Raw genomic sequence first — 25139 nt, 5'->3', positions numbered from 1 at the left:
CAGCCATCCTATGCAGTTCGACCAGCTATTTTAGCTGATCGCTAAAGGGCACCGGATGTTCTGGCGCAAGGTATTGCGACCAGAGCAGCTTCTCCGTTGAGCTCCCCTCTTCGGCTCGGAAGAACTCCGCAGCATCAGCAACACTGCATGGTAAATCCGCAAACGCCCCTAGAGAACTCCAAATCTGGGTCAGTAAGAGGAACATTTTCTTCACATACTTGCTCTGCATAATAAAGTCCTTACCCGCCGCGATTTTTCTGGCCTCCTGGATTTCCTGGAGGGCACCCTGGCTTCAATCCGGGCATCGTGTGCGCTTTGGCGAGCCTTGCCGAGTTCGGTGTCTTGATCCGCAATATTGCGCTCCAAGGATTCACATTTCTTCACGGCGTCCTGGAGCTCCTGCTGGACCTCACCAACTCTGGCCTCGTGTTTTTCACGGGCGGCTTGCTCCTCTACCGCTTTCTTTTTGGCCTCGGACAGCGCCTACTTGAGGGCTTCCACCTCGGTCACCGCTCCTAGAAAATATCATGGCATTATGGTCAGCACAAATCACTCATCCTTTCCGGATATACAAAAGGTCATTGCATACCTTGCTTGTCTTCTAGCTGCTTTTTTACACGACCGAGCTCTTCCTCGGCCTGCTCCAGACTCTGATTTAGTCCGAAGACCTCAGCAGCATGAGAGGTCGCAGCCAGCAACGATGCCTACTTATTCACATAAGACATATTTGGTTAGTCTCCTGCGAAAATTACTTGATCCTCTGTCTAGCTTTTCTTTCCGAACACCGGACAAAGTCTCAGGGGCTACTGTCTATACTATGACGTTCTTTTTATTGCGTCGCTTACCTCAAAGCCGGTTAGAAGGCTTCTGCAGGCTTCGGCCAGTCCGCTCTTTGCGGACTGAATCCTCTCAACCACCATACCCATGAGGGTATAGTGTTCCTCAACAATGGAAGCACTTCCCAGCGCTTCCAGTAGAGTATCCGGTGCCTCTGGATGGACAGAGGTCACCAGTGGAATCGGTGCACCTCCTTCTTTCGAAGGAGGCCGCTTGCCGGATTCCGGAGCCGTATAGGTCTCCGGGGTCATATTCGGCTGGGGGCCGAATTGGATATGGCCCCCATTGCCAGTCTCCATGGGGATCTGCTCCCCCATGTGTTCGGCAGCCGAGGTATCATCCTTTGGCGCACCCGTGACAGCCTCCTGAGCCGGGAAGGTCCTTCGAGACAGCACTTCAGCGTCCTCCGTAGTCTTGGGAGAGGAGGCTGTCGGAAGGGACCCGCTATCCATCACCTTCGGATCCAGCGAATTTCCTGAAGATGAGGATCGCTCGAGGTCGGAACGAGCTGGACTGCAAGTGCATGATTTGACATGTTAAAATTATGAAGTAAAGAGGCTGGGTATTTGTGTGCGTCTTTGAGTACTTACGATTCGGCCAGGGTCTTATCCCTGGGGCGCCACTCGGAGCTGCTATCAATCTCCCACGCGGAGTTGTCCGCGGTGGAGGCCTTCCCCTTGTTGGATGCCTCTGCCTCCAGATGCGTGGAGGCCTTCCCCTTCTTGGACGCCTCTGCCTCCAGATGCGTGGAGGCTTCCCTTTTCTTCCTTCCCCTCAGGGGGAGAATTGCTTTCCTCCTCTTCCTCGTCATCGGTGGCAGGAGGGGAGTGGGTTTCAGCGTCTTTGGACGTCATGTCCGAAGTGCCCTTATGGCGGAGGCCACCTCTGGTCCCCTTGGCCTTCTTCTTGGCATTCTTCTCCGGTGCTTGATAGGGCGCCGGAACCAGCATCTTCGTCAGAAGCGGGATAGCTGGTTCTTCGGGCAGCGGAACCGGACACCGAATCCGCTTCGCCTTCTTTGTCCAGCCCTGAAAAAACAAATAGGGAAGCTTAGACATCTTCCTTGAGTAAGCAAGTAAAGGATACACCTTGAAATACGGAAAACTTACCGCACTAGTGGGATGGGCCAGGTCGTGCCCGTGGTCCTCGGTCTTCGTCGGCCACATCTCGTTGGCCTTGAAGAGCACCTTCCGGATGTCTTCGTATGTAGTGTCGAAGAACTGTTGCAAGGTCTGGTGCTTGGCCAGATCGAACTCCCACAAGTGGCAAGTCTGGCTTTGGCACGGAAGGATCCGGCGAGCGAGCATCACCTGGATCACATTGACAAGCTTGACGTTCTTGTCCACCATGCTCCTGATGCGCGTCTGTAGCGTTGTCAGCTCGTCCAATGAAGACCAGTCCAGGCCCTTCTCTAGCCAGGAGGTGAGCTGCATCGGGGTGCCGGACTGGAATTCAGGAGCCGCGGCCCAGGTGGTGTCGCGAGGCTCTGTGATGTAGAACCATTGTTGTTGCCATCCTTTGATGGTCTCCATGAAGGTACCTTTGGGCCATGTGACATTGGGCAGCTTGCTCACCATGGCGCCTCCGCACTCTGCATGTTGGCCATCCACCACCTTCGGCTTCACGTTGAAGATCTTCAACCATAATCCGAAGTGGGGTGGTATACGGAGGAAGGCCTCGCACACGACAATAAATGCTGAGATATTGAGGAAGGAGTTGGGGCCAGATCGTGGAAACCCAGCCCGTGGTAGAACATGATTCCGCGGACAAATGGGTGGAGAGGAAATCCCAACCCGCGAACGAAGTGAGGGATGAACACGACCCTCTCATGGAGCTCCGGAGTGGGGACAATCTGTCCCTTGGCCGGAAGCCGGTGGGAGATTTCCTTGGCTAAGTACCCGGCCTCCCGGAGCTTGGTGATGTCCTTCTCCTTGATGGAGGATACCATCCACTTGCCTTGCGCTCCAGATCCGGACATGGCTGGAGTGCTTTTTTGAGGTTGAAAGGGTGGAAGCTTGGGCGCTGGAGCTCGAGAACGGATGGGCAGAGAGAAGGAAGGCGTGGGTGAAAGAGGTGAATCCTTATCCCTTTATAAAGGCAGTGAATATCAAGCGCCTCCCCACTCGCCTTAAAACTCGCCTATTCCCCAAGGGTCGTGCAGGCGGCGCGGTTGGATTACCCACGCCCGTATTGATGAGAATCCGCAATAAGGGGACATGATCTTTGCTTTGACAAGACGTGCCAATAAAACCGCATCTTGAAACATGGAGCGGGAGGTTAAAAACGGTTCAAAATAATGACCGGACTGTGACGTGATGTCACGCTACAAAAGTTTTCAGTCGATTGGACTAATAAAATATTGTACTCTCTATGTGTGTGGTACTCGTTTTGCAGAGCCGGACACGTTTTCTGTGTTCAAAGGCTGTTTTGGGGTATTCGGAGAAGGAACCCGCCTTGCAATGCCAAAGACAATCTGCACGCTAGACACCTCATCATTGAAGTCTGGTTCAGGGGCTACTGAGGGAGTCCTGGATTAAGGGGTTGTCGGTGTCAAAACCGGCGGATCTCGGGTAGGGGGTCCCGAACTATGCGTCTAGGCCGGATGGTAACAGGAGGCAAGGGACACGAAGTTTTACCCAGGTTCGGGCCCTCTTAATGGAGGTAAAACCCTATGTCCTGCTTGATTAATATTGATGATATGGGTAGTACAAGAGTAGATCTACCACAAGATCAGAGAGGCTAAACCCTAGAAGCTAGCCGATGGTATGATTGTTGTTCTATATGTTGTCCTACGGACTAAAACCCTCCGGTTTATATAGACACCGGAGAGGGTTAGGGTTACACAAAGTCGGTTACAATGGTAGGAGATCTATATATCCGTATCGCCAAGCTTGCCTTCCACGCCAAGGAAAGTCCCTTCCAGACACGGGACGAAGTCTTCAATCTTGTATCTTCATAGTCCAGGAGTCCGGCTGAAGGTATAGTACGGCCATACGGACACCCCCTAATCCAGGACTCCCTCAATAGCCCTTGAACCAGGCTTCAATGACGACGAGTCCGGCGTGCAGATTGTCTTCGGCATTGCAAGGCGGGTTCCACCTCCAAGTACTTCATAGAAGATTTTGAACACAAAGATAGTGTCTGGCTCTACAAAATAAGTTTCCACATATTGCCATAGAGAGAATAATATCTACACAAATCTAATATGCTGACATATTCCGTAGTGTGACATCGCACCACGGCCAAGCCTTTATTCGTTTTATTATCCCACCTCAGCGTGTCATGCGAGGCGGTTTATTTGGCATGTCTTGTTAAAGCAGAGATCGTGTCCCCTTATTCCGGGATTCTCATCAATACGGGCGTGAGTAACCCAACCGCTTCTAGGGCTCCTAGACTATAGGCAAGTCCAAACGGCCACGGAGAGGACGCTTGATATTCACCCTCTTTATAAAGGGACAAGGCTTTTATTTTTTCCCTCCCGTGCTCAATCGAATCCTTCCCCCACCTCAAGCTCAAACACCCAAAGTTCGGGTCAGGTGCTCCGAACCTTCAATCATGTCCGGATCTAGCCTTCAAGGCCGATGGGTGCCTTCCTCCGTCACGGAAGAAGACATCAAAAAGTTGAGGGAGGCCAGATATCTGACCGCCGAGATTTTGCATCGGCTGCCCGCCCGAGGGCAGGCCGTCCCCTCCCCCGAACCCAACGAGAACGTCGTGTTCGTCTCCCACTTCCTCCGAGGTCTAGGCCTTGCTCTGGATCCTGTCATCAGGGGTTTGATGTTTTATTACGGGCTAGATTTCCATGATCTAGCTCCGGACTCCTTTCTTCATATCACAACATTTATTGTCGTGTGTGAGGCCTTCCTCCGGGTTACCCCTCACTTTGGCCTGTGGCTCAAGACCTTTGAAGTAAAGCCGAAGATGATCGAGGGGCAACATGCAGCGTGTGGAGGTGCCTCAATATGCAAGATGACGGGAGCTCCATGGCCAAAGGTTCCATTCCAGAGGTGTCTGAATTGTGGCAACAGGAGTGGTTCTACATCATGGCTCCTAGAAGTGCCAAGTGGGCGGCCGCCCCTGTTTTCCGCTCGGGCCCTCCACCACAACTGAAGTCATGGATCAGCAGAGGTCTGAGCTGGGGTCCAGCCAAGGACGTGCCTATACTGCAAAGCCGCATTCGAGATCTCTTCAATGGAGATTTTAGTTTGGTTGCGGTAATAGAAGTTATGCTGGTTCGTCAAGTCCAGCCTTGCAAACGCCAGCCCCTTCGCTTGTGGGAGTTCAATCCCGAGGGACCGCGTGTCATTCAAAATTTCCTCAGCCTGACGCACGAGGAGATGTACAAGTCATTCTTCGAACCTCAGGTAGAGTGTTCGGAAATCACCGAGGACGTGGGCCTGAGCAGTAACCGCGCCATCGAACAGGTAAGGAATCTTCCGGCCGAACATACTATCTCTCATCTGTTACGAAGTTATTTTTGAGAGTTCGCTTTTTGACCAGGACTGGCTAACAAAGGCGAAGTTGATTCGGTGTTCGGCCCCCCTCCCTGAGGGTTTGGACAATCCGGTATTGGAAAAGATGCTCCAGGTCGCACCTTGCCCGGAGCCCTTGAAGGAAGATACTGGGGAGGATAATACGGGCGGACGCGGGCCCCCAACGCTTCCCGTTCTAACCGAGGAAGCGAGCGTCTCCATGAAGGAAGACGACCGGAGGAGGAAAAGGACTGCGCCCGGGGATTCGGAAACCGAAGCTTCCAAACGGGAGAAGAAGTCTCCCACAGAGGGTCCTACCTTGGGGGTGCTTTTGCCGCACAAAGTCTGCGGGGGGATCAATTCTCCAGCGAGTCGTAAGTGACTCGAAATACTTTAATAGTACAGGTATGCCATCTTTTTCTTCTGAGAAAATAACCACCACATATATCTTTGCAGTTCGGGCCTTAGCCCCTCTCAAATGAGCTCGTCTTCGCGGGATCTTCTTCTAGAGATGATGGAGAGTGAAACGCCTCCTCCGGACTCCTCCGCTCCGGAAGCGGGCGACCCCGAAGTGTCGTCGCGGAGGGCCTCTCCGAGTCCGGTGAGGCCAGAAGATAATCCCATTGACCCCCGAAGCTCCTAGTGTCCGGCTCCCGGAGAGAGCGGACAAAAGAGTCCGGCACCGTCTGGTGTGCGATCGGATGTTCTGAGGGAGTTGGTGGGGCGAGCGGCCATCTCAGATGAACACCGTGTGCTGATGAATACGGTGATGGAGAGAATCTCGTTCGCCGAAAGCGGATTGCATGAAGCTTTTATGAGTCTACTGACAGGCTTTGAGGTATGTAAAATAATGTATGATAGTCCTGCACATGCTAGGTGTGCTCTGTGTAGATAGTAGCCCCTAAGACTCTGGTTGTCATCGGAAACGACGACGAACAGAGGATCGTATTCCCAGGTAATAACCATACTGCCTCTATGTGCAGGTGATGGAAGCTCCGGTGGCTAGCCGGACTGGCGAGTTTGCCCATTTAAAACGGCAGTTGGATGCGGCAGACGCCGACATCGAGCTTGTTAACAAAAGGCTTGACGAGGCACAGGGTAAGTGTCATTATCTGGTAAACGCCACATAGTAAGAGCAGCATGATGCCAGTATCTTTAATATGTTGCGACTGCAGATGGAGCTTCCACTGTTGAAGCCTTGCGGGCAGAACTTGCCCGAGCCAAGGAACAAGCGAGGTTTAGTAATGCGGCTGCTTTGAAGGCGGCCGAAGAGTTGAAAGCCGAGAAGGCCGCGCATGGCGAGAGCCGAGATAAGATGGCCAAGATGGCCATAGAATTAAAAGCCACCGCCGACCGTTGCCGGGTTCTTGAAAAGGAAAACCTAGTGAAGGCATTGGACCTTGAGAAGGCTGCTGCAACGAGAAAAGACATCTGCTCTGCTATGAGGGCGGAGAAGGAGGAGCTGCGGGAAGCCGGGGATATTGTAGCTGGGAAATCCTTTATGTTGCGGAGGAAGTTCGGAGATCCACGGTATGCCTCTCCGGATCGGCTGTGGAGTTCGGAGGATGTGTACATGGATTTGGCGGCGAGCGCTGCCGATGCGGCCAAGTACTTCCAGGGTCAGACGGACCATGAAGTGGACCATCTGTTTTGGACACAATTCCATTCTCCCGAGCGTCCGCTTTCATTGACTGACCAATTAGCCGAATGGGCCGAACTGAATAGGTTGTCCGGACTCGCCATGAGGTCTGTTGTGGATCAGCTATGGTCGGAAAGGACAAAACCGAACAACTATTTCATCTTGGTGCAGCAGTTCCTTGATGTGGTGACGCGCATTAATGCGATGAAGAGGTCGGCGTGCATAGAGGGCTCACGGATGGCCTTTGCCCGTGTTAAAGCATACTGGGCGGAGATGGATGCTACCACTGTTGCAGCGCGGGATTCGGCCATAGGTCGAATGGCTGCTGAGCACTACTTTGAAGAAGTTCTTGAGGGTGCTCATTTGATAGAGACCCAGTGCTCAAAAGATATTATGTTTGAGTGATATGTAATCTCATTGTAAGCGAAATGCTTTTATAAATTTTTATAAGGCTATTTTTATACTTTTGCCTGAAAGTAATATGATGCCTCCTGGGCGGCCGTTTATGTATACATGTGTATAACCTAAAAGATTGCAGCCGTCGGCTTCAACCCCCACGCATATAATGCAGAGGTGCTCGCAAAAAACACGCATTCACACTTAACCCAACGTCTTGGTCCAATAAAGGAGGTGATAGCGGAGCGAGCAAGGCAACCGGACTATAATGCTTTAGCACTTTCACTTAGCCATGGGAGTTTGACAGTGGGGCTACTAAATAGCCCCTGGTGGCTCCGCACTCTCCCGATCCCGGGGTGCGTACATGCCTGGCCGGAAAACGGCCCTTCGTTAAGGCGGAGGAATTCTAACATTCCAACAGGTCATCGAGTGGTTGACCAGTCTCACGCTATATCATGACAGTCAGTTTTCGGCTTTCTCTACTGAGGTGCTCGTCCAGATGAACCAGGGCACAATCGCAGTAGTTCTCCTGGTGCTACCTTAGCCGGTAAAGTGGAACGTAAGGCACCAAAACACAGGAGCAAACCCAACATTTGACCAAAGACAATGATTCGGAGCTGATGCATATAGGGCCAAACTCGCGACGCCGAACACTCCCTAAGGTATTCGGTCTTTGTGGTATAAATCGGGCCTAAATAATGGCCTTTGTAAGAATCCCCTTGTGTCCAGGTACGTGCATTGTTCTGGCGTGGCCACATGCCAAGACATCAGCATCCTTCTCAATGGTGGATATGTATCGACAAGAGACAGTAAAAAAGGTTTACGCAGGGTCTTAATCTAAAAAGAATCCTTGGAGCGGATCCCTGCTGCACGTCTGCGCCTGTGTCTCCGTTGTGCCGTATCCTGGACGGGTGTAGCACGATGATCGTCTGTAAAAGAGAGGAATTTAGGTGAAAAGTTGTCATCCAAAAAGATAGTTTTTAAAGAAACCATGTATAATTCAAGATGAGAAGAAATTGCCCCTTGTCTGCGCGCGTTGAGCCCCTTGCACTGACAAATAGGGGTGTGAACATTTATTCGGTATAAATAGCGGTTCCGGACTCAATTAGTTGTGTCTGAGGTCTTGACGACCTATTGGATGCTTTCGCTGGTCCGGGCGCCTTTAGTGTGCGGCTGCCAAGGCAGCCGCACTCTCTTCGGCCCGCAGAGATCGCTTGATATTTCCGTTCACTGAAATGATGCCACGTGGACCGGGCATCTTGAGTGTGAGGGAGGCGTAGTGTGGTATTGCATTAAAGCGAGCGAAAGCTTCGCGTCCGAGCAGTGCTTGATAGCCACTTTGGAATGGAGCGATGTGGAAGGTTAAATGCTCCCGACGAAAGTTATCGGGGGAGCCGAATATAACTTGTAGTAGGAGGGAGCCCGTACAATGAGCCCCTGGGCCTGGCGTTACTCCTTTAAAGGTAGTATTGCTATGGCGAATTTTTGTTGGGCTAACCCCATCCCGTGGATTGTATCCTGATATATTAGGTTTATATTGCTGCCACCGTCCATCAAGACTCGTGTGAAGTGATATCCGCCAATTACTGGGTCTAATACCAGGGCAGCCCATCCTGCGCGTCGGATACTTGCTGAGTAATCGCGATGGTCGAAAGTGATCGGTTGAGACGACCAGTGGCAGGACTTCGCGGTGACAGGCACTTGGGTATATTTCCCTGGGAGTGCCGCGTTGTTTTTTCCCTTGATCACGTGTAACACGTTTACTGTTTTGACTTCTGGTGGAAATTTCTTTTGTTCCCCAGTGTCTTGCTTGGGAGGCTCGTCCTCGTCTTCACTTGGTGTATCCTCCCCCTTGTGTATGGCATTTAGCTTGCCGGACTGCTTGAAGACCCAACATTCTCTGTGGGTATGATTAGCAGGTTTACCAGGGGTACTATGGATCTGATATACTTGGTCCAAAATTTTGTTGAGGCTGGACAGTTCATCCCTGGTGCCTTTAGAGGGCGGCTTTTGACCTGGCCGAGAGCTTTTGAATCCGGCGTTTACTGCCGTGCCCTTCGTGTTGTCTTCTTTATTCCGGCGTTTGTTATTGCTATTGCGCCGTGATTTCCTGTTTCCATCTCTAACTTCAGATGTACTGGGGTCGCTGGTGCTGCATCTGGCTAGCCAGCTGTCCTCACCCGCGCAAAAGCGGGTCATGAGGCTTGTTAATGTGGCCATCGTTCTCGGCTTATTTTGGCCGAGGTGTCTGGCGAGCCATTCGTCACGGACGCTATGCTTAAAAGCTGCCAAGGCTTCGGCGTCCGGACAGTCGACAATCTGGTTCTTTTTAGTAAGAAACGTGTTCCAAAGCTTTCGGGCTGACTCTCCGGGCTGTTGAGTTGTATGACTCAAATCGTCCGCATCCGGAGGTCGGACATAAGTCCCTTGAAAATTTGCCCGAAAGGCATCTTCGAGCTCTTCCCAACTTCCAATGGAGCTTTCGGGGAGGCCTTTAAGCCAGTGACGAGCTGGCCCTTTGAGCTTGAGGGGTAAGTACTTGATGGCGTGGAGATCATCTCCTCGATCCATATGTATATGAAGGATGTAGTCCTCAGTCTAGACCCCAGGGTCTGTTGTTCCGTCGTATGTCTCTATGTTTACGGGTTTGAATCCCTCTGGAAATTCATGGTCCAGCACCTCATCGGTGAAACATAGGGGGTGTGCGGCACCCCTGTAGCTGGGTGTACCGCATTGTTCGGATGTTTGTTGTGTTGCATTGTATGCTGGGGCGTGCTTGCGTGGTCCATAGATGGATCTTGTTGCGCCGTCCTTTGGGTGCGAGCCCTCGCATGGGTCGCGTGTTGTATTGTGAGTGGCGTTGTATGCCGCTCTGTGTTGGTAGAGGGGTCATCTATCCGGCCAGGCGGCTGCTTTGATATTTGGTTGTGGGGGTCTGAGGCCTCCTCATCGAATTCAGGTAGCAGCTTCCCCTTTGGGTAGCTCTTGGAGGGGCGATTGTCGCTGTACCTCGCTGCTGTGTTGAGTATTTTACTCCATCTGATTTGGAGTGTGTCTTGCGCAGCCTTGAGCCTTTGCTTCTGCTTTTTAAGACTCCTCGCGGTGGCAACAAGCCTTTTACGGGCATTCTGCTGCTCCGGGTGCCTGTCCGGCATTATGTCGTCCGGACCATTATCCTTGATAGAATTGGTTTGTTCGGTTTGATTATCCGGATTGCCGTTGTCCGGCAGCGGTTCGCCCTGCTCCAGCGTTGGGTTTGTGTGATCGTTATTTCTGTCGAGGCGGGATTTGGGGCGGCGCTTGCGTCGCCGCTTTGACTGCTTCTCGAGGGAACAAGTCTTCGGTGCGTCCTTCCGCTCCTCGTCGACATCTTTTGCTGCGTCCACCATGTATACGTCATATGATGAGGTGGCTTTCCAGGGCCCAATAGGCGCTGGTTCTTCATCGTCTCCTTCATCGGCGTCCATACCGTCGATGTCTTCGGAGTCGAAGTCGAGCATGTCGGTTAAATCGTCGACAGTGGCTACAAAGTGGGTGGTGGGCGGGCTTTGAATTTCTTCATCGTCCGTATCCCAACCTTGCTGACCGTAGTCCGGCCAAGGCTCTCCTGATAAAGAGAGAGACTTTAGTGTCTTCAGAATATCGCCGAAAGGCGAGTGCTGAAAGTTGTCCGCGGCAGTAAACTCCATGATCAGCGCCCAATCGGATTCGATCGGCAAGGGCGCGGAGGGTTCGGAGTCCGGAGAGGAGTCCGGCTCCTTGGAGTCACAAGTCTCACGGAGTGCGGGGCTGGTGTTCGGCTCGATCGCCGTTGGGATCGCAGCCCCCGAGGCGGCGTCCAACCACCCATCCTCGATCGGCGCAGTTGGCTCCAAATTAAGGGTCGAATCCAATGCGGGTGCGGCCTCCAGGGCACTGTTCGGCGGCAGAGCTAGATCATGCTCGTCGCGACAGTGCGGCGCGCTCGGCAGTGGCTCGAATCCGTCGAAGATCAAGTCCCCACGGATGTCAGTCGTGTAATTTAAACTTCCAAATCTGACCTGACGGCCAGGGGCATAGCTTTCGATCTGCTCTAGATGGCCAAGTGAATTGGCCCGCAGTGCGAAGCCGCCAAAGATGAAGATCTGTCCGGGGAGGAAGGTCTCTCCCTGGACTGCATCGCTATTGATGATCATAGGAGCCATCAAGCCTAACGGCGACGACACAAAGGAACTCTCAATGGAAGCACCAATGTCGGTGTCAAAACCGGCGGATCTCGGGTAGGGGGTCCCGAACTATGCGTCTAGGCCGGATGGTAACAGGAGGCAAGGGACACGAAGCTTTACCCAGGTTCGGGCCCTCTTGATGGAGGTAAAACCCTACGTCCTGCTTGATTAATATTGATGATATGGGTAGTACAAGAGTAGATCTACCACGAGATCAGAGAGGCTAAACCTTAGAAGCTAGCCTATGGTATGATTGTTGTTCTGTATGTTGTCCTACAGACTAAAACTCTCCGGTTTATATAGACACCGGAGAGGGTTAGGGTTACACAAAGTCGGTTACAATGGTAGGAGATCTATATATCCGTATCGCCAAGCTTGCCTTCCACGCCAAGGAAAGTCCCTTCCGGACACGGGACAAAGTCTTCAATCTTGTGTCTTCATAGTCCAGGAGTCCGGCTGAAGGTATAGTCCGGCCATCCGGACACCCCCTAATCCAGGACTCCCTCAGGGGTCATCGGGCGTCCGGCTTGTGTGACATGGGCCAGACTAATGGGCTATGAAGATACAAGACATAAGACTCTCTCCCGTGTCTGGATGGGACTCTCCTTGGCGTGGATGGCAAGCCTGGCATTCGGATATGAAGATTTCTTTCTCTGTAACCGACTTTGTACAACCGTAGTCCCCTCCGGTGTCTATATAAACCGAAGGGTTTAGTCCGTAGAGGCAATCATAATCATACAGGCTGGACTTCTAGGGTTTTAGCCATTATGATCTCGTGGTAGATCAACTCTTGTAACCCTCATACTCATCAATATCAATCAAGCAGGACGTAGGGTATTACCTCCATCAAGAGGGCCCAAACCTGGGTAAAACTTCGTGTCCCCTGTCTCCTGTTACCATCAACCTTAGACGCACAGTTCGGGGCCCCCTATCCGAGATCTGCCGGTTTTGACACCGACAACCACAACCATGCTCGGGCCAAGAGACCCGGACGTCCTCGTGCCGCGAAGACTACCCAGGAGGATCTCCTCTTGCCGTTGTCGAGACTAGACGCAGCCGCAGTGGATCTCGATCTAAACCCCTCGGGCCCAGATCAGATCTCATCGCAGCCAAAATCTCATCCGCTAAAAGGCCGCCGGAGATCTCCTGGCCACCGCCAACCCGCTGCGCACTGTCGTTGGAGGAGGAGGGAGAAGGACGCCGCAGCACCCACGCGTTACCGCCGGCCGAGGACTGCGCTGCCGCTGCCGCCTCACACAGGGGCATCGCCCCGCGGCATCCTCAACGACGGCGGCGGTAGCGGGAGGCGATGGAGGGGAAGGACTGAGGGCGGTGTGGACGGGGACTGCCTGAGGGTGGCGCGGCGCCGCCGCCTCGGGGGAGAGAGGTCGGGGGAGAGGTGCATGGGACTGTGCGAGGTGGATGAAGTGGTCTGGGCTGTCGTACACGCAAGTGTTCTAGGTTTAACGAATTGTAGTTTTACTGTCATTGAGTATAAGTTTTCACCAAAAAAATCTTCTGTCTTTTGCCTTTTTTCTAAAAGAAATCCATCTTTTGGCTTAACAGTGTACACAACACAACCATGCGATTAGAGATTAAATTAAATAAGGAGAAAGCGACGGAATACCAACCGCGACTGGGCTGGAGTGGTCCCCACTCCCCATCGAGCAGCGATTTGATGTGATAGTATAGTTAGGCCAACTTCACTGCGCGACCCTATCCGCCCTTGTCCGTTTGGAGTAAAACGGACAAATGAGGCGGCCCAGCGCGCGGGAGCAAACGGACTTTTGTCCGTTTTGTGTCCGTTTTCGACCCATCTGCGGCCCAAGTTTGCGCCGCTTTTGGGGTGAAACGAACACAACGCGGACGCGCGAGCCGTCTGCGCGTGTTCTCCCCTGGCCCGCCCGTCGATGGCATAGGGCGGGCCTTTTTCTATCCGCCCCCTCCCTCCTTCCGGCCGAACCCCCCTCCACTCTTCCCCTCGCTGCCGCCGCCGCTGCCATTGCAGCCTTGCAGTTCGGACGCGCGCTCGCCCAGCCCCTTCCCCTCGGCGCCGCCGAGGTACCCAACCACGGCCACCTGGTTTGCGCACCCGCCGACCGGATTCGGGGCGGATCCGGCCGGTCTTGAGCTCGCCCGGCTGTGGGAGGCCGGGCCGCGCCATGGACTGGCCCGGCACCTCGCCGGAAGGCCCTGGCAGGGCAGCAAGGCCACATGCAGGGCAGTGGCTGCTCCTCTAGCCGCTCGTATCTGCCCCGTCGGTGGTCCGCCGGCAGATACACGAATGGCGGTCCGCCGGGCTCGGTGCTTGCCCAAAAGCTCGCCGGTGCACCGTTGCCACTCATTAAGTGCGACCACTGCCCAAAGATGGTCGTGCGCCGCGTGCCTACAACGCCGGAACATCCCGGATGGGTATTCATCAAGTGCTTAAACGATGGGGTATGTGCTCTTTTTAGCTTCGATTTGTGCTCTAGTTTTGACTAGTTGTGCTAACTACAAATTTTATTGTGTAGCATGGATGCAAGTTTTGGTATTAGAAAGAAGAGTACATCGATATATTGATAGAGCGAAATTTAGTACATGTTCGTGCACTTTTAGCTAGCATAGAGGCTGTAGATAAGAAAAGTGCACTTGTTGCTAGATTAGAGGCTAGACACGAGACTAGGTGTGAGGAAACAATATCTATATCTGGCTTGAAGAAGAAAGGAAGATGCCAGATCAAGCCTCCTCCACAGATCAACAATGAGTGCATCGAGAAGGCCCTAACCCAACTCAAAGGGGCAGTTATTGAAGTTGGGTATCTTCTAAAATGTAATTCTTGTTGTCCTTATTTTCTTTGGTCTTGTTTTACTAGTCAAAATGTGACGATGTATTTTTATGTATCGAAAATGAATGATAAAAAGAAGTTAAGGACTTACAAAGAAAAATGTACGCGGACAGGATGCGGCCGGGATGCGGCCGCGCGCTGGGCGCACGGCCACCGCATCACAGGATAGGCCCGGACACGACCCCATCGCTCTATCCAAACAGATAGAATCTGAACAAAACAGACATCCGTTTGGGATCGTGCGATGAAGTTGGCCTTAGAAAAACAAACACACACGCGCGCTCTACTTGAAAGGGCTGGCACTTCGGCGCCAGGAGCCCAGTCGCGACGGGCGGGCGGGCATGGTAAGTGGAGGAGCACTCGCTGTCGCTGTGGGCAGCGACGCCGATGCCGATGCCGACGCCCGCGTCCGACATGGCCGCGCGGAGGAATCCGTCCAGACGCCGACGTCTTGCCGTCGTGAAATCCACAAGCACGCGCGACGTGGACTAATAACGCAGACACGGTGTTGACGTACGGCCATGGCAAGGAAGCTGTCGCTCGCCGCGGAGCCACCCATACCATAGATTGTGTATATGCATCTCTCTCTCTCACTCTCTCCCTCTCTCTCGTCGACCGACTTTTCTTAATAGGAGTATTTTTTTTCCCACGCACATAAGATCCGTCTGCCCCGCTATGGGTTTTCGTGGTGAGTGCGACTGAAGTCTAGTAGCAGCAGCAGCTAAGCGGGGAACAAGTCTGGTCTGATCCACTCTCGGGAACTGAGGCCCCCGAATGGACATGAACCAACCAAACTGATCCACTCCCTCAACAAAAAGCACGCACTCCGCAACAATCGCCGTCCAAACATGGAGACCACTGTTTGTATTGAGGCGCTAGCTGCAAGAGGAAGAATCTCAGAAAGAGATCAATAGCATAAGCACACGATTCCACATGCATTGCGTGCTGCCTCACCTTTAAGCTTTGCACGCATGGGCAAAGCCCGGAGCGGCTCTTGTTTTCTATAAGTACTAATAAGATAACGTGTTGCTCGATCCATGAAGCCGCTGGAGCTTAAAGGTTAAGCGACGAGATTTTGATAGTATTATCTAATATATGAACCATGAACTGTATTAATAAGTGATGGCAATCAGATCAACCCTCTGCTTTTTCACCACACCGTAATAATAGGATAGTACTCCCTCTGTAAAGAAATATAAAATTATTTAAATCACTAAATTCCTATTTGTCATTGGAAAGAACGAAAGAGCATTGTATACCCCTCCTAGGAAATAATACAAAAGGTCAAAATAAGAACGGAGAAGATTCGTTGATACGGAGTTGGTCCATTTTACAAGCAATCCACTATTCTGCATCCTGAAAATCATAGAACAACAAAAATCGGTAACGTTCTTATGTTTCTTTATTTATAGAGGGAGTAGTACTATAATAACTCCACTGCTATGAATTACTGCATCAAATGTGGACTAATGGACTTGCATCCAGTGATACCAAGACTTAGATGCTCCCATGATACGAGCTTCTTGTCAGTTGGATCTCAGATCCAACGGCTCGTAGGTGGTTTTGAAGGCTGCAATACTTGTTCGCAATTTTTAGACTTTAAAAGGTCTTTTTTGCAAAAATGTTCAAAGCCTTTCGGAACTGTTGGATTTGAGATCCAACGGTTCCTAGAAGCTCGTATCATGGGAGCATCTAAGGCTCCGTATCACCTGATACTTTTCCTGCATCTAGTATCCCAAAGTAAACAAGAGTATATTTAGCAGCCTATGGACTGGCAGACCAAAGGAAAATCCAACTGGCAACAAGACTTCGCAGCCCCGCCCGCTAGTTATTCAGCTAGACGAAGGCGAATAATTCCGACTTGCAGGAAGGAAAAAAAAAACAGAAAGTCGTCGGCAAGTGTTCCCACGAAGCGACAAAAGCACGCAAAACCCCTTGGACTCCCGCACCACCGCCCCCCGACACACTGACCCCACAACTTCCCGCCCCCGGCAGTCAGTGACTCTAACCTTTTAAACTCAGGTCGAGTCCGAGCTGTACCCGCGATGCTCCCCCCTCACCGGCGGTTATTCCCTGTCGATCGGCGTCCTCCCCTCCCTTGCTCTGCTTCCCACTACGCTGATAGTACCAACAACTCCCGCTCCGCTGCCACTAGTCACCATCTCGAGTCTCCGCCCGATTTTTATTACTACGGAGCACCATCATCGCCCACGCCCAATCATCGTTCGTCTCTAATCCCCAGAAGCACCCACCTCCGCGCGAGATCCCACGCACCAAAAACCGCGCGCGGATTCTCGCCGGCCTCGATCTCGCGCCGCGCCTGCTGCTTGGGGGGCCGTACGTCGGCTGTGGGAGGCGATGGCCGCGGCGGCGAAGCTGACGCGGAGCTTCTCTCGGCAGCTGTCGTCGGGGGCGGCGCGGGTGTGGCGCCAGCTGTCGCTGGAGCCGCACACCCCGCGCCGGGGCGCGGCCGCGGCGACGGGGGCCGTGGCGGCGGCGGGGCCGACCAGGTTCGGCCTCGCGAGGCAGTCGTCGCTCGACCCGACGCCGGCGCCCGACGACGGGGCGGTGCTGGCCATGCCGGAGAACCTGGACGCCACCATGCGGCTGCTGTACGCGGCGTGCCAGGGGGACGCGGCCGGCGTGGAGGAGCTCCTCGGGGAAGGGGTGGACGTCGACAGCATTGACTTCGACGGCCGCACGGCGCTGCACATCGCCGCCTGCGAGGGCCGGGGGGAGGTGGTGCGCCTGCTGCTCGGCTGGAAGGCCAACATCAACGCCCGCGACCGATGGGGGAGCACGGTGCGCCCTTCGCCCAACTTTCTTCTCTCGCCACCCCGCTATGCGTCACCTGAATTTCGCTACGCCCCGCACTTTGCATACTTCCGATCACAAGCACCTCTCGTCATTTCGTTTGTGCAATTATATCGTACTACTAAGAGTACAGGGTCTGCCACATTGGAGCAATGACCAATCTGATGCATTCGGAGATAGCGATAATATAGGCGCATGGCACGTGCGACTACTTATCTAGCCGAAGCTGATTCCAGCTTGTATTTCTATGCATGCAATTTCAGCCAGCAGCGGATGCTAAACATTACGGCCACTTTGAAGTGTACAACCTTCTCAGAGCAAGAGGAGCAAAACTTCCGGTAATGCATTTCTTATTTTCGTAATTCAAAATTCCCGGAACTCTTCTTAACTCTTGCTATTGCTATGATATGGAAAATATTTTCTTATACATTTGTTATTCTCCTCTACCAGAAAACCAAGAAGACTCCAATGACTGTGTCAAATCCTAAAGAAGTTCCAGAGTATGAACTGAACCCTCTTGAACTCGAGTTCCGAAGAGGAGAGGAGGTTACAAAGGCATGTCTCAATAAACTCCCTCCTTTTGTTTTCTCTTTTTGCACGGTGTCTTTCTTCATGTATTTGAGTTACTTGGATAAGAGTGCTAACAATTTTCCACAGTGGACTTATTGATGATTAAAAGTGTTAAGGTTGAAAACGTGATTCTTATGTCGATTTCCATGATAATTTAAGCCCTACTATTAGTACTCAAAAACAAGAAAATCATATCTTCTACTGTAGGTTCATCTAAATTTGCATTTGCTGATTTTATTGGTTTGACATAATTATGACCGCCTTACCTGTCATACAATTTGTACAGGGTTACTATGTAGCCAAATGGTATGGCTCCAAAGTTTTCGTGAAGATACTTGACAAAGATAGCTTCTCAGACGGAGATAGCATGTATGAGCTGCCTCCTTGAACTTTTACATCAGTTGACCTTTTTTATCTGATAATCATGAAGTTGCACACAGAAGTTTAGTAGTGTATCTAAGACAATTATCATGATGAATTGGGTCTATTATAATCATATAACGCTCAATTGTAGTATAGTTTGTTGAGATATTGTGCCAGACAATCCTACAACTCACCTTGGCGTCCTCTCTGTTCATTGAACCTGAATAATAATTTCTCTTTTTATAAACAAGTTACAGGGAAAATATTATTACTACACCCCAGCTTGGTGCACCCACGCAAGAAAACATAGCAAAACATTTTGAAAATATCTGAAACTTTGTGGGAAGGATTATGAACAAATGTTATAGGTGCTTGCAAAGTTTGGTGGTCAAATGGCATTCGAGGAGCTCTGTACAAAAAAAAAAAACTCAAAATGTACGTGCACTGTTTGAGCAAAATTTCTAGTTTTGCTTTTTTGTACACACCTCCTCGGATGTCATTTGACCACCAAACTTTGCAAGCATCTGCAACATTTGTTCATAATCATTTTCACAAAGTTTCAGATTTTTTCGAAATGTTTTGCTATATTTTCTTGCGTGAGTGTAGAGTGGGTGCACCGAGCTGGGGTTCAGCCACTACTTTCCCTTATGGAGTTATCACAGTGTTTATTATCGTATAATTAGTTTGACAAACTAACTTGATACAGTTTCAGTCTAAACAGTTTTCTTCAGTTCATAGTCGTGAACTTTTTATTTTGATTTTGGGCTTTGCTTATCATGTTTCATTCAATACTGCTAAGTTCTGTCGTCATATCAACTCAGAGATGCATTCAAACACGAGCTTACTTTACTGGAGAAAGCGCGGCATCCCAATTTGGTCCAATTTGTGGGAGCTGTTACACAAAATGTACCACTGATGATTGTTTCAGAATACCACCAAAAAGTGAGTAGTTGTGCTTGATTCAACAGAACAAATGCATGTATTCACTTTTGATCATTTCGGAAAAGCAACCCTCCAACTAGCAGGGTTTCTTCACATAAATTTATGGAGTACTATGCACTTAACTCACCTGAACATTATTTTGTGTTGTTATTAGAACAGTAGAAAGTAATCCTATTGGATTTACCTGAACAATATTACTCTTCTATCATCGATGACTGGATCTGTGTTCCCTCATTAGGGTGATCTAGCGAGCTATCTTGAGACAAAAGGTCGCGTGCAATCTTACAAAGCGATCAGGTTTGCCCTTGACATTGCAAGGTATGTTAGGATTCATGACATATGTATTTCGTTTTCCTTCAAAGCTGTATCTACCATTTGAACTGTTGACTGGAACTGCTCGTGTCAGTGCATCATTTTGTAGTCACGTGACAATAAGTTTATTTTCTTTATTTTTAGACAGGAAAAACAAGAAAATTAATTTGATTCATCTAATTGAAATGGTTTTCAATTTTCAGTTATGTGTTATTTCAATGAAACAAAATGAAATCACAAATGATTTATGAAGTTCATGCGCTAGTTTGTATTCTGTTCTTCTACCACCAGAACAGAGGAAAAAATATTCTGCATTAATTCCTTCTTCTTATTTAGGGGACTAAATTATCTTCACGAGTGCAAGCCAGAGCCAATCATCCACGGTGATCTGTCACCAAAGTAAGCTTATCCAAATATATTTCGTCACTAAACCAGTGCACTGTACTAAATTCAAGTGGTTTATTCTATGTGGACTGTACGTTATGATACTTTTGTAAGGTTTCAGAAATATTGTGCGGGACGATGAAGGAAAACTTAAGGTGGCAGGCTTTGGATCACTTGATCTGACAAAAGTCTCCCAAGATAAACTACAGATGGTTCAGCCAGTGTCAAATTTTGACAGTACGTTACATTTACCTATTTAATGACAGCATGCTGCATCGTACATTATTTCTATGTAATGGTTCTATACCAGTGACCATTTCAAATTAGTACTAGTGCCACAGTTATGACTTATAACTACTACTATTAAATATGTTCATGTGCGTAGGTGTATACATTGCTCCTGAAATGTACAGAAACGAAGCATTTGACAGAAGTGTGGATACATTTGCGTTCGGTCTCATTCTTTACGAGGTATGTAATCTGTCACACTTCTTAATTTGGAAGCGCCAATGAATTCACACTAACTGTTTGTTGCAGCTGTCGCCAGTACGTAATTCAAATGAGCACATATCTTTAGCTAAGCATCGCACGCGTACATTATCTTATATTTATTGTTCAGATGATTGAAGGATCTCCTGCATTTCACCCAAAGCCTCAAGAGGAAGCGGCCAAGATGATTTGTTCAGAGGGTTTGAGACCATTATTCAAGAATAAACCCAAATCATATCCTGAGGGTGTGAAAGAGTAAGTGAATCTTATGCCGTGCCCCGTTCATATCCCTCTTTACTCGTAGTCATATGTTTGTGAGTAGCTTTTGCATTCTATTCATACATGTCTATATAATACTGTATTAATAATTTCTCAAGGAGCTCTGCTTTCACGTATCCATGTTTCCCTGCATTGTCCAGCCACAGCCATCACTGATTGTTTGCTCGTAGGCAGGTCGTCCTTGCTTAATTTCGCTATCTGCTGCTCATAGTAGTTGTTTGCATATCACAGGCTAATACAAGAGTGCTGGGATCCAACACCTTCCGTCAGGCCAACGTTCTCGGATATAATTGAACGCCTGAACAAGATATCTGCAAGTTGTTCCAAGCAAACTCGCTGGAGAGACAACTTCAAGCTACCGTGGTACAGTTCTCACTGATCTAACTGCAAAAACTTGGACTATCAAACTCCTTTCTAAATCATTTTGAACTTTTCTATAACAATCTAGAACAGATATCAGTCGGTATCCTAAGGTAATTAATTTGATGGTCTGTTGCCTTATTGGTAATACACCATGGCTTATAATTGAAATTGCTTCAGTTCATTTCAGTAACTCTGGGAAACTTGAGCGTTGTTTTATAATTGATCTACCATCAAAATCCATTGTATCATGGGTCTCACTCTCATGTTTCATCTCCTCAGGAAACAAGCTGTGCACAAATAGTTCTGATCTTCCACGAGACTGTCGATGAGATTCCCCCCCTTTTTTGCATATCTTAGTAAACACGGTGAAAATTATATTGGTATACGGGACAGAAGTTGTTCCTTTACAAGGTTTTTGTATGTCCAGTTATAATTTCTTTCTTTTTATACCTCTGGTTAAGTGTATTTCGAGTTATGTTCATCCGAATGGGAAGAATGTATTAAGTTCCTGAATGTTGCAAATATGCTCATACCATATGCCTCCGAAAGTCAATGACATATTTTTATGTTTTTCCAAACACCAAAATGTAGCGACTGTACCTAATTTGTTGGTTTGTTTGCATAAAATGTTGCAAAAGTTTAGGTATTCTTTCCTCAGATTTTGGAAGAAAAAACCTTGTTTCTGCATCATTTGCAGCAGGACAACTTGTGCTTATTGTGGTGACAAATGACGCATTGTATGTGCGACACTTGTCACAACAAGAGATTTTTGTGCTCTTTTCCTAGATTCATTTTCCAAAACGTTTTATCTTTTGAACCATGCGTCCAAATCACGAACCATTTTCATTGTTGTGTTTCTCGCCTCAAAATATTTTAAACTAGATGTCATGTTAATAAGTTTGGAGCACCTCCCCGAAAGTGCGTTATATCGACTAGAAGGAGGGTGAATAGGCAATTTTTATGAATTCGACACTGAGGAAATTCCTAATTCTAAGTGAGGAATTTCCTAAGTGATGAACTACAAGCAGCGGAATAAGTACTCAGGTGCAAGTATAACATGGGAGTAACACAATCATCATGATGATATGAAATAAGCACGGGGTACAGGTAGCGTGTAAATAGGATAAGCAGGTTGAAGATAAGATGACTGAAGAAATAGGATTGAGGAAATTGAGAAAGTCTTTTGCCAAAGTCTTCAAACAGTAACGGTCAATTTCATCAACATATGAATGAAGAAATGAAAGGGTTGAGGAAATAGAACCAGTAGCTCGGTGAAGACAACGATTTGGACCAGTTCCAACTGTTGTGGCAGTTGCACGTCTGGTTGGGGCGGCTAGATATTTAAACCTGAGGACACACATTCCTCACCATATTCTCCTTGAGCTAAGGTCACACAGACCTCGCCCAATCACTCGTGGTAAGTCTTCCAAACCTTCACAGATTCGGTCACTCGGCGATCCACAATTCCTCTTGGATGCTCTAGACCATGACGCCTAACCGTCTGGAGGATGCACAATCCTCAAAGGTAACAAGCGTTGGTTCCACACAGGAACAATCTCTTCAGTAATACTCAGTCACTTTGTGTTGTAGGTGTTTGGGTTTGGGTTTTTTTCTCACTTGATGATTTTCACTCAAAGTCCTCGGAGGATGGGATGCTCTCAATGACAAGTGTCAGTTTCTCTCAGAGCAGCCAACCAACTAGTGGTTGTAGGGGGCGGCTATTTATAGCCGGGGAGCATCCCGACATGATAAGACATAAATGCCCTTCAATGATATGACCGTTAGGTGGATAAGATATTTTGGGACAGCTGGTGCATAGCAAAGCAACGGTCGAAAATTTGAGCTCTCAAATTCCTAAAGGCTATCATGTTCCTCACTTGTAGGCAATCCGCACTAGCGAATTCCTAACTCCTCAGTCAGAACAAATTCCTCAGAGAACAGAAGAACTTCGTCTCTGTCACTGAAGAAATTGACTGAACTGTATGAGATTTCCAATGGCTTCACTTGAAAGGATTGGGTAGGTGTAGGATTTGAGATGAGGATCACTTTGAAACTTTTCCTTAGTTTTACCTCGACCCCCTTTAACAGTATGGTGTTTCCTATGACTTAAGAAAGAGAAAATGAAAGTACGAAAACAAAAGTCTTCACGCTTCATAATCTTCGCTTCAATATCATACACACATTTGACATATAGTATGAAGAATTTGAAATGCATGATGAGATATGGTGTCTGACAAAATTTAGCATGCGTGCATTAAGGTACTTGAGGAAATAAGCATGCAGAAAGCAATTCAAAAGTATCAGAGCACCATAGGACTTAAGTTTACAACTCGATCAACAAACACTTTAGAAGAGCGAGAATTGTAACTTAACAAAAAAACAACCCATATATAAGACCCGCTTGAAGACTAACTCAAATTTCTTCCCCTTTGTCATTAAATGACCAAAAGGGACGAAAAATGAGGACTAACGCCCCTAAAGAATATCATCATGATGTTGATGGAGGAACGCCAACGTTGTTGGGGTCGTCCGTTGAGGTAGGGCCTGCCGCAGTGTCGTTCAAATCTTCAGCTTGCACAGGGGACTGATGAATTGGATGCAAAGGTGTGGTCAATGGTGAATTGGATGAAGTCTTTCCCAATAGTCATCATTTAGCACGGGAGTTGTTGAACCAATATCCACATCTTCTTCTTCCATTTCTTCAACACCCACCTCTTCAGCTGTGAACTGGGGCATGGGCGATGATACCAGAGGTGTGGAAACAACATCTTCAACATCAATTTCTTCATCCAACTGCTCTGAAGAAGCAGTAGAAGGATTTTCTTCACCTGGAATGACATGTTCTTCACCAAATGGGACAATTTCCTTTGATGGCACAACAGAGATTGGAACAACATCAATTGGGTTAGTGAAGGAACTTGTCAAAGTCGTCACCCATTTAGGAGCTGAGGACTCTGTAGAAGTTGATGCTTTTCACTTCTTCACAGCTACCTTCTCTGCAGCCTTGGTTTTCTTCACTTCTGATGTAGAAGGAAGGTTGATATTCTTCATCTCTGATTATCTTGCAGGAGGAGCAGATGAAGTAGGTTCAGGTTCTTCAGGCACAACTGATGCAGTTGCCCTGGCATTCTCAGTTTCTTCAGGCGCAGCAGATTCTTCAGCTGGCCTTGGTTGATCTTCAGGCGCAACATTGGAGGTTGCCCTGTCAATTTCCTTAGGAGCTGGAAATTCTTCAGCAGCCCTGGTACTTTTAGTTTCTTCAGAAGCATGATTTTCATCAATTGCGCTTACATTTTCTTCAATGGGTTGAGCAGATGCTTCAACCTGAGGAATTTCTTGTTGCGATGGAGTTGCAACATTGAGCTTGAGGTTCTTGGAGAGATTAACGAATCTGACTTTAGCACCGACCCAGTCTGCATGATATGTGTCAAATTCATCACTGAGGCCTTTGATCTCCTTTTGCATGTTGACAAGTTCTTCAGGAGACATATTCAGAGCATTTTTCTTCAAAAATCGCTCCTTCTTGTACTGAGCCTTCTTGACTTGTCTGGCCTTCTCATATTTCCATTTTTCTTCACTTATGAAGGCCGTCAACATGTGAATTTCACCATAAGTGAGGTTCAAGTTAGGCAGTGGTGTGTTGGGATCCTTGTGCCAAAGGTCAATGAGGCTGAGGATCTTCTTCGGATCTAGCATGAGAGGCACAGTACTGCCTTTGGCTCTAGCGGCCCTTTCTTGCTTGTCCCTGATGATTTCTGCGAGTTCTTCATCATCAGCTTCATCGTCATCAGATGGAATTTGGAAAGCCACTTGCTTCTTATGAGGACTTGGCCTCGATCCTCGTCTAGTAGCAGCTTTGACTTTCAGCAAGGTTGGACCAGTTGAGGATTGTGGTGGAGCTGAGGAACTTGCAGATTCTCCTGAAGCAATGGAAAAACCTGCAGTCCTTTGGCACGTGGCAAGATGCATAGGTGTTGAGGACTTTGCAACAGCAGTTGAGGATTTCGTGGCAACAGAGGGAATTGGAGCTGCCCTTAAAGAAGTTGCCTGAGGAATTTGCCGTGAGGGCTTTGAACTTGGCCGTGAAGGCATTGACTTTGAAGAACTTGGCCGTGAGGGCATTGCTGTTGAGGAACTCGGCTTCACAGCTAATTTCTTTGGCAAAGCCTTCTTAGGCTTACTTGTAGAGGCCTCAGCAGCAGTAGCAGCAGAATCTTCATTGAATTTCTTCACTGCTTCTTTTGCCA

At 49.0% G+C, this 25139-nt stretch overlaps 1 protein-coding gene and 1 pseudogene across 1 annotated transcript; one reads left to right on the top strand and one right to left on the bottom strand.

Moving 5' to 3' along the window:
* Positions 1–483: 483 nt before the first annotated feature.
* On the bottom strand, positions 484–2815 carry LOC147965376 (uncharacterized; annotated as a pseudogene).
* Positions 2816–16468: 13653 nt separating this feature from the next.
* On the top strand, positions 16469–21478 carry LOC125513286 (integrin-linked protein kinase 1). Its single transcript, XM_048678358.2, has 12 exons — positions 16469–17178; positions 17454–17528; positions 17641–17745; positions 18047–18129; positions 18945–19065; positions 19304–19383; positions 19714–19776; positions 19883–19998; positions 20147–20232; positions 20381–20505; positions 20761–20892; positions 21172–21478. Exons 1-12 carry the CDS (start codon positions 16735–16737, stop codon positions 21191–21193), a joined length of 1452 nt encoding a protein of 483 aa, XP_048534315.1. The 5' UTR covers positions 16469–16734; the 3' UTR covers positions 21194–21478.
* The last annotated feature ends 3661 nt before the right edge of the window (positions 21479–25139 follow it).

This window comes from Triticum urartu, chromosome 6A, assembly GCF_056163025.1.
Source record: "Triticum urartu cultivar PI428250 chromosome 6A, HENAU_Tu73, whole genome shotgun sequence".
Lineage (NCBI taxonomy): Eukaryota > Viridiplantae > Streptophyta > Magnoliopsida > Poales > Poaceae > Triticum > Triticum urartu.
Note: the sequence above shows the minus strand (reverse complement) of the source record. Positions and strands in the feature narration are given on the sequence as shown.